We start from the raw sequence: 13,951 nt of genomic DNA on the forward strand, positions 1-13,951 counted from the left end.
TGGGAAAAATCAGCAGTGTTGAATGGAGCACGCAGTACAGAACCCTGAGCTTGCCCCACTACCCCATTCTGGTGATTTACCCTCAGAGATCAATAAGGCCTCAAATTATTATGAAATAATACAATTGTGTCCCACAATTGATATCATAGTGGATGAGAATTTTTATCTTGTCTATGGTTAAAGATACGGACAGGAAGACGGTATGCCTCATGGATGCCAGGCAATATTACCCTGAGCATGTTGGACAAGTGTAGGTTTTGCAGATTGTAGCAACTGTGGTAATGTTGTACTTGCTTACTCTCAGCTATGCCAAACAGTATATGGTGCATCTAGTTTCCACAGAGGACAAGATGGCTGGGACAGGAGCAGATGGGGTAGCAGCACAGAAGTAGGTGTGTTTCCACTCTCAGAACCTGTACTTCTTTTTGGCTTTCTTTTTCATGAAATGTGTCATTAGGTCTTGGCTGAGAAAGAACATGATCCCTCTGCTGAGAGATGGCAAGCTTGAACACCTTGGTAGCAGCCTCGAGCAAGCCAGTCTGGCTTACACCATGCTGGAGTTGTCTCCCTTAGCACTGACCAAAGTGGTGAACAGTTACAGAGCCCCATGTCTGACTTGGCAAGACTGAGTTGCAATTTTGTCTCATCTGTGCCTCTGTGGACTGTGTATCTCCCTTGTTCATTTACCTTGAAATTCAGTGATCTGCTAGTGGCTTTGTTGTTATTTAGTCAGGTTGGTACAGACACCAGAATGTGGTGGTGAGTGGTGGCTTCTAGGGCTGCAGGTGTGTTACAGATGTGAGCAGTGTGTCAGAAGGACATGACTGAACAGGGTAGAGGACAGCCAGTGTTTCTAAGGGAATTCATGCAATGCAGTGTGAAATTCTCTAGGACACTCTTGTGGGTGCTTCAGCTCCACACCTCTCTGGGACACTCTGAAGGATATCCCATCCTAAATGGGATAAGTGTAGCTGATGGGATTCCTCACTTACACAAGCTCTAACTGCTTAACAAAAACCCATAAGATCAGGATTTATATTAAAATTTCTTTATGGTCATAGTATCATTTGCTTACCTTAAAAAGATGTATTGAGGGGATTCATTACATTTAGGAAATTCACATATTGGTGAACTGACTTAAAGTACTTTTAAAGAGTACTTATATCAAAATAGTATCTGATGTATTGTACTCAAAATGTTTGAATAACTCCAGTGTAGCTGGAGGGGGACTAATTATCCAAGAATATTGTAATCTAATTTATACTGTACATAGGTTACATTTTCAAGTTTCCTCCTCTGAAGACTACAAACATTTATGTTGACGTTTTTCTTGTTGTGTACCTACTTAAGGTGACAATAATTCCACTTTATTTCTGTCAAAGTCATTTTTTTCTTTGGTGAATGGATTTTATCTTGTCTGATAATGTGGGAGATGCTACTCTCTCCTATTTTTCTCTGTCCTGTCATTTTCAAAATCACTCTTTTGAACTTTTGAACTTGAAGGGACATCTACTTTTTTCCCAACCTTGCAGAGGTCTGCTTTAACTTCACTGCTTTCACAGGTGAGTTAGTATGGCTCTTACTCAGCCCCTTCCTCCCGTTCCTTTATGCAAAGATTCCAGGAGGAATGGTGAGAGTCCGACGTTTCACTGCTGCCTTTGAAAACGGCTCGACGGGCCGGTCCCGCTGCCGGCGCGGGTGTCGCCCCGGCCGGGCAGAGCAGGGCTGGGCAGGGCTGGGCTGGGTAGGGCAGAGAGCCCGCTGGCCCCGCGCAGTCCCGGCCGCCCGCGGCAGGCGGCCCCGGAGCCCCAGGGCTGCGGACGGAGCGCAGGCAGCGGCGGGGTCCCGGGAGCGGCCGCGGTGGGAGCGGGGAACGGGCGCTGCCGGGAGCTCGCCCCGGGCAACCCCGCTGGAGGGGTGCGGAGGAGCAGGGCGCCAGGTCCAGGATGGCCGGCGGGATGGGCGCGGGGCCGGGGCCAGGAGAGGGACCCTGCCCGATGGTGAGGGCGCTCAGGGCTTGCTGAGACCTTTCCTGATCCCGCTTAGTGAGGAGGCGGCGTTGTCCAGCACAGGTGCCGCCTTTCCCCGGCAGCTTCTCCCGGCGGGCAGCGTGGTCTGCCCGTGCGGCTCTGGGATCTCCTCGTCTCCTCGGAGAAGCGAGGGGCAGAGCGGGAGCGGACGGCGGAAGATGCTGTGCCTCACGGTAGCCTTCCTTCACCAGTTGCTGCTGGTGCTGGTGCTGTGCAGCCGGGGTGCAGGGAGGTGTCCTTCAGCCTTCTGCGAGTGCTCTGACTGGGAGGACTACAAAATCACTTGCAGGGACATCTACTTTATTCCCAGCCTTCCGGAGGACACCCAGACCCTGTGAGTACATTGGGACGGTTTAGGGAAGCCAGCTGTGAGTGTTCATACTTTGCAGGCAGGAGATGCTCTGAGCTGATGTCCTATGAGATGAGGAAGTGGTGAGAGGGGAGAGGTGCTGCAGATTACCTGGGCGGTACAGGATGGCGGAACGGCAGTGTGCAGACTCTGCGTGTGGCAGGAGAAGGTAGGAAAAGTGACTCTCAAACCTTAAAGAGCTGTGAAGAGATGGTTCATTGGATCTTAAGACTTCTGTGAAAAATGTGGGAAAATAAGTAACTGGGCTGTTTGTGGGCAAAGTGAGCAGTAGGCTGGATTCTGTGTGGCAAGTACTTAGGGGATGAGAGGAAGGAAAGGTAGATCAAACACAATTTTGTGATTAAAAACCAATAGGAACTGGATATGTCACCTCACAAAGACTCCCACAAAATCCTCTCTGCATTTTCAGCTTCTTTGTCAAAGCTGGAAAAGAAAAATAATCTGTGAGAATTGAGAATCCAACTATACTGTCTGGGAGACAGGGTACTTCAGATGAAAGTGTGGAGTATGGGATAAAGCAGCAAGTTTAGAGCTTGCCAAAGGGATAGAGTAACTCAGGTAGCTCAGCCTAAGTGTTTGCTAAGTGTTTGGTACATTACGGGCACACTGGGTTCCTGCTGCCAGTCCAGATGAGCATCTTGTGTCGTATCTGTCAAAGACTGTAATGAGACTGAAAGGGCACCTGCCAGCTACAACTGAGCAGATGAATCACTCCTGGCTTTTACTTTGTTTCTTGAGGTACAAAAGTTTTATAGTCTTTATGGAAAGGTTCACTTGTAAATATAGATTACTTTCTGATAAAGTAAATGAACTCAAACTCAGTTGATTTAATTGCAAGGTGACCAGTAACAGATTGATTCCTTTATGTCTTGAAAATGATTCTCAGGACTTTATATAAATAAGATCCATTAAATTATTTGCACTTATTTGAGTGCTTCTCAGATTTTTTAACATTGAAAGTAAAAGCTTAAATTGGTGACTTTCCTAGAAAGAAAGAAAAAAATATTTATGTTATTTCCATTATTTTTGCTTGCCTTTAATTTTTTGGATGGTTAGACTGCAGTATTTCAGTTAAGATTTTAAATTATACAAATTTTTTTGTTATTATACTTTTATACACACAGTTTATTTAGGTTGAAATTGCAGTAATGCTACAACATGCACCAAGTAGGATGTTCTTTGAAATCTACCACAATAAGTTAGAAAATATAGCTCTTTCAGTTTATAGGAGAAAATGCCTTTGTACAGGCATTTAAAATAGTTAATAGAAACAATGAGATCACATAATGAAATCTGATACTTTTCTTGAAATATGCTGCTTTGATGGCTGAGAAGTACCTCTCTGCATACAGCTCCACAAATAAAGCACTTTGGCCACTGGAATTCTAGTGTTTTAAACACCAGTAGTAATGGGGGCTGTAAAATAATAAGCCATTGTTTTGAAAAGACAAAAACACCCTGTGAAGATCTGATTTCCATGGGAAAAGCAACTAATGAAAACAACAGAGAAATATTTTTCTGTTTATTTGGGAGGAAATATAATCATGTGCACGTATTGGAGTGACCATTGCAAACTTCTCAAGATGTGTACTCCCTGCCATGTCAAGAAAATATTCCAGGTAATGACAATTGTGGTTTTATAGCATATGGTAGAAGTGGTAGAATGTGTGCTGCAGAGTCTTTTATTTGAAAGAAAATGGGAGAATTATCTGAGGAAATAAGGAAAACAGAATTTTCACACACAACCTCCCCAAACAAACAAACAAGCAAACAAAACACAACCCAATCAAACACCAAAAAAAACCACCACATTTTTTTACTTCAGTTTGAAATTTTCTCTTTGGATAAAGTGTTTTTATTTTCCTTCTCTTCTCTTATTTGAATTGCTGAAGTCTAGTGGACTGTACCTGATTCTGTAGTCCCTTGCTCTCTGCAAATGTCCTAATATTTCCTTCCCTCCAAATGTTAAATGGGAGTCATAACATTTACTAAATGTGGTTTTTGTTCAGAGTGCTTTCAGATGCTTCAGACTGGATTGTTTGCAAGTGGCAGTTAAAACAGCACACAGAATTTTGTGAGATTGTAAAGTGTGTGCCCCTGATTCCGTCATGTTTTCATCCTTTTGCCATACAATAGGCAGCAGTTCTGAATCAAAGACAAAAGACTCCAAAATAATTGAAGTTTCTGTTAACCGTAAGAACAAATAAACACTTCTTTGAGGTGAGATATGTAGCTGTACTTATTGCACATTTTATGTTAAAACTCTCTACCATTTTCCCTAAATGCAGCAAGTTTGTTACTTTAGGCAAAGTAATTCTGCTTCTTGGTGGTAATGAGTGAACCTTAAGGTTGCCAATTTAAAAATGGTTTTGTGTGGCTATTCAGTTTTGTAGGGTTTGTAGGACTAAGAGACTGGTGAGTCTAGGAATGCTTTGCCAGCTTTTGGAGATGATGAGCCCTTTTCAATGCACAGGATCTTGAAACTCCAATTAAAGTTTCATTCTGATTATTCAATCAGAGCTGTTCTCATTTCTCTTTTACTACTTTAAAAGAATGGGGTGAACCATTTTTTAAGAAATACTTACAGGGAATTCCAATAAAAGTTTTTTTCTAACTCTTTTAGTAGAAAAGTGATAAACTGTTATTTATCCAAATATAGTTAATGCAGGTGCTTATCCAGAATTCCTGAATGAACAGATATTGATTTAGGAGATGACCTTTTTTCAGTATAAGATTTTTTTTTTTTGTTTACTTACACATCACCAAAACCCCACTGAACATTTTTCCAAAGATATAATTGCATCATAATTCTTGAATTATTGTAATATGCTTCTTAGCATCATGATGATGACATATTCAGGTGATATCACTATCCCAGCATCACCTCAATGTACTTAGCAATTATTTTCATTTTATAAATCTATTTCTAGTTGGTTTTAATTTTTTTTCTTTGACAATAAAACTATTTGCTTCTTATTCAGTGTGCATTACATCTCCTGCATTCACTTACTAAAATAACTTAAACTCTTTCTTTTCCCTTCCCTTCCCTTCCCTTCCCTTCCCTTCCCTTCCCTTCCCTTCCCTTCCCTTCCCTTCCCTTCCCTTCCCTTCCCTTCCCTTCCCTTCCCTTCCCTTCCCTTCCCTTCCCTTCCCTTCCCTTCCCTTCCCTTCCCTTCCCTTCCCTTCCCTTCCCTTCCCTTCCCTTCCCTTCCCTTCCCTTCCCTTCCCTTCCCTTCCCTTCCCTTCCCTTCCCTTCCCTTCCCTTCCCTTCCCTTCCCTTCCCTTCCCTTCCCTTCCCTTCCCTTCCCTTCCCTTCCCTTCCCTTCCCTTCCCTTCCCTTCCCTTCCCTTCCCTTCCCTTCCCTTCCCTTCCCTTCCCTTCCCTTCCCATCCTGTACCCAGGTGCTATTTTCATATCAACACAATCAAATTTGATTGAAATTGAACAAGAGGATGTTTGGCAAGGACAGAGGAACTGGTATATAAATAGATGCAACCAGTACAGTCTTCAAAAATATGCTCTTTACATTAGGTACAAAGTTACAGCTGTGCATTTGCTCCAGTAAATTTGCCATAGATAGGGTATTGCCTTTTGATTAATGCCCAAATATTCTGTATATTCTGTAGGTAATATAGAATGGCTGCACATTTTGAAATAATGTTTTAGTTGCAATTAATTCATTTTCAAAAAAATATGTGGTTATTTTAATTTGTAAAAGTATTTGACAATTCTGAAGACAAAGCCAGATTCAAACCTTCTTAAAATAATTAATTTTTTTTTTTTACCAAACACCGTTATACTTACCAAATCCATGAAATTGTTTTATCAATTGCCTGTCAGGTAATGATAGAAATAATTCTATGTACATGGCTGCAACATAAAATGTTTCCTAAATACTGTATTTTACATAAAGCTATACTTTCTTGTCAATTCTGATGATTTTTATTGTATTTACCTACACATTATGCTTAGAAAGACATCGTATTGCTTCTATAATCCTGCTATTAACACATCACAATCCTGAATTTGATATACAGTAGGTCCAATACACTAGGTTGAAAAATTAGTTTGTATTATTGTCTCAGTTAAATTGAAATGTTACAGTAAAAGGATTTGTTCATAATCCCAGTGGTAAATTGAAACACTGTTCTAAGGGTTCTTGAAGTAACTTATGAACTGTCCACTGCTTTACTGTACATACACAGGCCAACTCAAAGTGAGCAGATGAAGAACAGGAATACAGAAACTGCTAAAGACCAAAATAATATCTTGAGAACATTGAATACAATATTTTCTTTCATACCTTATCAGCCATTGTATCAGTAACATTTCTTGGACATTTGGAACATTTAAATTTCCTGTGTCATGGCACAGAAACTTATCAAATGCTAGGAACTGTACAAGCACAAACCAAAAAGACATAGAAACAGGCATTACTTCAGCATTTTTGAACTACACACATAGTTTGCTCAACAGAAAGCAGGAGGACTGCAAGTAGTTCTTTTTTAAATACTGTGAAAAGATGAACCTCAATAAGAATATCAGACATTTTTACAGAAGACACTGGTAATAAGGCAGTAGAAATTAATTTGTATAATTTCCTTGTTTGTTAAGATGACGAGTTTTGATCATCATAGTAGCAAAAGACTAGTTTATACCAGACTTAAAAAACTTTTATTTTTGGAGTTGATTTCAACAGTGATTTAAGAGACTGATTCTCTAAGTGTTACACTACACTGAATCTTGAATTGCTATTATAATCAGTTTTCATTACAGTGTTTTCTTTTGACATAACATTTCCAACCCATTACACTTCAGAAGCAAACAACAGCCTTCTCTTGAATAGGGAAACAGAGCTTATTGATACATCTGTAGAAGGAAAGGAAAAAGCTTAAATTTTACAAAAAAAAAAAAAATCCATGTGACTACTGAGGAATATTTTTCAGATTTTTTGTAAATAGCTAATATCAGTGGAGAGGGCAACTTTTAATGAATCTGACTCATACAGTCTGTTTATATATTTGCAAAATCAAGAAATTTTTGATGTTTTCCTTAACATGGGTTTACAGAACCTCCAAACGGTCTATAAAAGGTGATTATATTTTGAAAACTGGACTGTCTCAGGAAGAGTTTTAAAAATGTCTAAATGATCTGCCTTCATCACCAAGTGTGACTGAACCTTCCCACATGAAGTTCAGAGAGACGACTATGAAATGCTAATTTTCCAAAACAGGAATAGGGAAAATGAGATACTGTCTCAGTTCCACAAAAACTCAACTTTAAACATGCTTTTGTGTTATGCTGGACTCAGCCCTTACATATTCTTATGTTCACAGAATACACATTAAAGAGTCTCAAAAAAATTAACAATATATATTGTGAAGCTGCTAATGGCATAACAGCTTCTTAACCACACTTAGGTGGCTACTTCGTGGTAGCCACATTTTAGAGAGTAGAAAAAGTAGCTTGTTTTACTCAAAAATGAGAAGTGAGCCATCTGCAAAAGGCCATTTTATGTCAACACCTTCTGTTCTATTCAAGTTTGTACAAACCAGCCAGTGCCCTGGTACCTTACCCCAGCCAATGGAAAGCGATACTCAAGATTTTGCAAAGTGCAGTGCTATGGACTCAAGTTGAAGCAGTGAGGCCAGCCATAGTAAGCACTACAATTTAAGCCTAAATGTAGGCAATGAGCTGCTAACATATACTAAAAGAAGATTAGTTATCTCTTGAACTCCAGCCAGTGAGTGTCATCTGATGAATGCAAAGAAATAGGCATTTTAAATGGCACTCTACAAAGAAAGGCTGAACAACACAACATGAAAAGATTGAGCTAGTTTTTTCTCACAAATAAGTAGATACATAAATATAAAATTGAATAATCGAATTGAATTGAAACCTAATACTATAATTTAGCATAGAATAATACAGTAGTTTGGGTTGGAATGCACCTTTGAAGATCATCTAGTCCAACCACCTCTTGAATGAGCAGGGACATCTTCAACTAGATCAGGTCAGAGTACCATCCAGCCTGACCTTCCAGAGATGATTTATCTACCACCTTTATGAGCAATCTGTGCCTGGATTTCACCACAATCATTGTAAAAATGTCTTCTTTACATCTAGTCTGAATTGACTATCTTTTAGTTTAAAATCGTAACTCCCTGCCTTATTGCAGCAGGCTCTACTAAAAAGTGTGTCCCCAACTTTGTTAGAAGCCCTCTTTAAGTACTGGGAGGCTGCAATAAAGTGTCACTGGAGCCTTCTCTTCTGCAAGCTGAAAAAGCCCAGCAGAAGAAAAGTTCATCCTTTCCTCACACAGAGGGGTTCCAGCTCAACCTTTCCACACAGAGGGATTCCAGCTCAACCTTTCCACACAGAGGGATTCCAGCTCAACCTTTCCTTACTGAGAAGGGTTCCAGCTCAACCTTTCCTCACACAGAGGGGTTCCAGCTCTGATCATTTTCATGGCCCTCCACTGAGCCCACACCAGCAGGGGCACATCTTTCCTGTGCCTAGTATTCCAGAGCTGGATGCAGTACTCCAGGTGGGGACTCTCTAGAGCCGAGGGGCAGAATCCCCTCCCTTGCCCTGTGCACTTGGAGCCTTGGATAAATGACATCTGCAGCCCTTCCCTTGCCCCTGATGTAGTCACTCCATCAGAGAAGGCCACTGGGTTGGTCAGACTGGACTTGCCCTTGGTGAAGCTGTGCTGACTGTCTCACATCACCTCTGTTTTCCATGTGCCTTAGCATAGCTTCTGGGAGGATCTTCCCAGGAACAGAGATGAGATTGACAGGTCTGTAGTTATCCCACTCCTCTTTTCCACCCTTTTAAAAGATGGGTACAATGTTTCATCCCTTCCAGTCACCTGGGACTTCACCCGATTGCCATATTAAAACCCTACTACCTCATATATTTTCTTGTATTGTGATCACAGACATGCCTATTTCATTACTTTTGAACTAAATTTTGAGTTTGACCTAAACCCAGCACTGCTACCTTTTTTACCCTGAACTTTAAACTTTTATGATGGCCTGCTATGAAACGTGCTCTAACTACAAAAGAGAAGAGCTGAGTTTCTGAAATATTGAACTAAAAGCCTATAAATTGCTGCAAAGGAAGTTCAAACAGGATCATGAAATTTCAGAAAAGAGCAGTCAGAAGAGGCTCACTTCCTAAGGGAAAGAGAGTAAGATTAGGCTGTAATTGCTGGCTACTATTGCTTTTAATCAGAGAACCACTAAGTGCCTATAATTGCTGCCAGCTGCTCAGCAGAGGTCAAAAAGTCAAACTGAATGTTAGGAATTATTAAGATTAAATATAGATGAAAATAAAGGATATTTTTTGCCTCTGATTATGTACATAGTGTCTGCAAAAGGACATTCAAATGTATGAAATTACTTGCACACAAAAAATAACTACATAGCAGCCACTAGCCTGTGTTCCCTCAGATCCTCCATTTTGCCTCACTAGAAGATGTGCATGGTGCTTTTCTTTTTCAGACATAACCTCCCTTGATCACCATGATATTTCAAAGATGATAGGGTAGCCTTAGAATGATATCAGCCAGCACCCTCATTGCCCTTAGGTGCAACATGTCAGGTCCCATGGATTGCTGTATGTCCAGTACACTTCAGTGCTTCTTTGGTCTATCCTCTACTCCAGGTAATGCTCCATTTCCTCAGGCTGCACTGCCAGGCAAAGGCCTGGAGCAAATGAAAAGAAAAAAAAGTTGCAGAGAAGTGGCCTGATTTTGGCTGGAATAGAGTTAATTTTCTTCATAGTACCATGTATGGTGCTATGTATTGGATTGGATTTGTATTTGTGCTGGAAAAAAAGTTGATTATTCAGGGATGTGTAAGTTATTGTTGGGCAGTGCTTAGAGAGTCACAGCCTTTTATGCTTCTCATACTACCCCACCAGGCTGGAGGTGCACAAGGAGCTGGGAGGGGACACAGCAAGCTGGCACTTTGCTTTGTTGAAACTCATACAGTTGCCTTGGCCCATCATTCCAGCCTGTAGAGGACCCTCTACAGAGCCTTCCTACCCTCCAGCAGATCAACATTCCTGCCCATCTTGGTGTCATCTGAAAACTGACTGAGGATGGGATCATTCCTTCCTGCAAAGACTTTTTTTACTCAAATCCAGTCAGAAGCACTGGGTGATAACAAATTGAGCATGGATAAGCTCCAACATTGTGGATTGGTGTTTTCTATTTGCTATAAATTCACAAGTAACCAACCTAAATTCTTGCCTGTCAGTCTGAGAGTGTCCATATGTACCTCAGTTTGTATGAAGAGGATACATTAGCAGTAAGAGCTTACTTTCAGTACCTACTTGTCCCAAACACTGACCTGTACAATTTCATTTTGAAGGAATCTAGTATTTCTTTAATTTCTTAGGGCTGAGCCAGTTTTGAGGGATACTTTATGTTATTCTGTGGGACTGCTAGTTGTATGAAAGCAGCTATGTCGTCTTGCATGTTCAGAAGTCATTCCCTACTTGCAGAGTTCCTTTGCTGTGTGAATCATTCCCTCATTCCTACTCTGTTGGTAATACTAGCACTGGACACTAGGTGGTAATCATCTTCTGGTAAGCTTAGCACAAATGTCACCATGTGAAATGCCTTTTTATAACTATTTTTGCACCACTGAAAGACTACAATGCATTTATTTCAGAATAATTTAAAAATATATTTTTGTTTGTGTTGGATTTAATTTGATATAAAAAAACTAGAAACGAATGTGTCAATAGCTGCTTACCTAGCCACTACTTTGTTATGTTTATTTCTGCTTTATTAAAGCTAGAAGGTCACTGTTTCTTATAATTTTCTCAGAAAAATGAATTTTGAATGTAAAATTTTTTACTTTGTTTTAAATTGACAAACTCTGTTTCATTTTGACATAGGGTAAATTTTCCCCCCTGTATTGGTGGAGAATAGTTCATTAAAATACATAAAGGTTTTGTTGAGATGATTCAAATTATAAATCATATAATTTCAATCTGAAATTCTTTGGGTGGTGTTTATTTACTTATTGTGTTTTGTAGATGTGCATTCTTTTAAAATGAAGAGACAACTATGTAAAATTATATATTTACTTCCCTAATGTATCTTACTGAAGTAATATCACTGATACTGCTGTGGATGTTAAAATAATGTCTATATGGACATAACCTCTGGATCAATTGACATTCCCATGGTTGGGAGCTTGTTTGGAGCCAGGTGTATTGAGGTCAGGAGAAATATCAACCCACTGTTGGAAGAGTAGAAGTCTTTACTCATTCTTGTAACAAATATATGGAGTAGAGAAGGTAGACTGAGGAAGTAGATTCTTCCCTTGGGATTATAGCAATGTACATTCTCTTAATTTATAGTTTAATTCAAGACAAAACCTTGGAGATTTTCTACATATATTTTTATTATTAAACTCTGTTTCTGCAGTTTTATTTCTTGTATGCAAGTTCCAGAAGTTTGATAAATCTCAAGATAATAATATATTTGGCTATGTAAATCAAATATAATTGTAGTAATCAGGTACTTGGCATTATGAAACAAAACAGAAACAGGAAATCATTCTAATTTGTTTATTTCTTTTTCCTTTAACTGTTGTTAAATAGCAGTTAGGGGAAAAGTTTATCATTTGTTCTTGATTATTCTTCAAACTAATCATTGACTAGATGCTCTGTAAGTGTATTCCCAAACTGTATTGGAAAACCAAAGATTAACAACAACAGGTTGTAACTGTAAGTTTAACAGCTATCATAGGCTGATTTTCAGAAGTATTTCTTATTTAGAGGAATGAGTCTGCTGGAGATTCATGCTGTTAAGAGCTTGGCTGCTCGTAAGTATCTCCCTTAAATATTGTGGGTTTTTCTGAAATCTCCTGCAGATGGGTAAGGTACACTCCACCCCCGCGTCAGATGTTTGAGGAGAAAGAATGTTCTATTTATTACAAAGAAAATGCAGAATTCTGGGGAGGTAGTTGCAATTGCTCTAATTCAATATTGGCTGACATGCCTGAATTTCTTGCTCAGAATGAGGGATGGGATTTCGTTGTGGAGCTTGAAATGATTAAAAGAATTCTCTTAATACTTCATTAATTTCAATGGCCAAATATGTTTTGCTGATCATGCTCTGGAGTTTTGGAAGGTCCATTATCACCACTGACTGTTGAATTCTTGGGAGGGATGATGCAGAAAGCTGCAATTTAGATTGATGGAGCACAGCAAACAAAACAAGCCACATAATGAAACAAGAATAGAAATGAGGCAAAGATGGCAACACGGAGAAAAGGCAAGATAAGAACAAAAATATTGGAGCAGAGCTGAAGCTGTGTAGGACTTTTTAATCTTAAATTGTAGCTACCAAAGGATATTAACTGCCAAATTTTTTGTTTCTCTAGGAGGTTTTTGGAGACTCATCTAAGAAAAATTCCAAGTGATGCTTTTTCCAATCTCCCCAACATCTCTAGGATGTAAGTTCTGTTCAGTTTCTGATACTATTCTTTTAAATTTTTGTTAAAAATTACTCTTCTTCTCCAAAATTCTGTCTTTGTGTATAAAGATTTATGAAATGAAAATATTAGTGTACCTTTGCTACCTCACCACTTACATTTTAGAACTGAAAGTAATAATTCTATTGTTTATAACCTGAACCAGTCATAGGAAGGCATTCTGTGCATTTGTGAACAAGACCACTCCTCCTTTATTGATGTTGATGTGATAAATAAAGCTATTAAACATTTTTTTAGTTTGCAAATTACAGGAACTCATTTCACTTATAACAAATTAAGGTATTCAATTGCTGGTCCTGGCTAAAAATTTAAATTTGTCCCATAAAGGCGGCTATGTTAAGGAAACTCGCCTGTCCGACCATCCAGGAGCCACTCTGAGAGTCATGTTCACACCATTGCCAGCTCGACCCCACATTTCCCATAGCAAAGTCTCAGATGTCCAGATCTTTGAATGGTTTCATCCTGATTCAATAACTAAATAAGAAAATAGCCCGAGTTTGGTGCCTCCAAGGAGGGACTCCGAACAAAGGAATCCCTGGGGTTTTACACCCTCACAATTGAAGTGCCCCAGTGTCGTGGTCCTTGGCTCCTGCTGTGTCTCTGAGTGTGCCCCTCACCTGGCTGGGCCAAAGGACTTTGTTATGTAAAAGGTCAGCAGTTCATGGCCTCGGGCTCCTCCCACCCAGAGCTCACCTGCAGCTCACACTGCAGCTGCAGACCGAGCTACCTGTGCTGGATGGATTCCTCAGCGGCTGCCCTGGCACTGTACTGCTCTTTGATGTCAGCAGTCTGGATAAAAAGGTGTCCCACATTTGTTTGTTCTTTGTTGCTGGCCCATAGTCTGTGATCCTGTGCATGTCTGTTTGATGCAGTGAATTTCTGTCACCCCACAATTCCCGCCCCAGAATCAGAGCTGTGTAACTTAGAAAGGACCTCAGGAGGGCTTTAGTCCACAATCTGCTCACATGATCCAACCAGAATGGATAGGGCTCTAACTCAGTCTGCTGCTCAGTTTATCTGTGGCCACTATTAAC

General features: G+C 40.0%; 1 protein-coding gene across 1 annotated transcript in view; it reads left to right on the plus strand.

Annotated features, from left to right (window-relative positions):
• The first annotated feature begins 2,107 nt into the window (after positions 1 to 2,107).
• TSHR (thyroid stimulating hormone receptor) overlaps positions 2,108 to 13,951 on the plus strand; it is a 42,199-nt gene continuing 30,355 nt past the window's right edge. Inside the window, exons 1-2 of the mRNA XM_059850101.1 lie at positions 2,108 to 2,364; positions 12,807 to 12,878. Of these exons, the coding sequence (XP_059706084.1) occupies positions 2,189 to 2,364; positions 12,807 to 12,878 (248 nt within the window). The 5' untranslated portion in view covers positions 2,108 to 2,188. The remainder of the gene's footprint in view (positions 2,365 to 12,806; positions 12,879 to 13,951) is intronic.

The sequence above is a fragment of the Haemorhous mexicanus genome, chromosome 6 (assembly GCF_027477595.1).
Source record: "Haemorhous mexicanus isolate bHaeMex1 chromosome 6, bHaeMex1.pri, whole genome shotgun sequence".
In the NCBI taxonomy this organism is placed as follows: Eukaryota; Metazoa; Chordata; class Aves; order Passeriformes; family Fringillidae; genus Haemorhous; species Haemorhous mexicanus.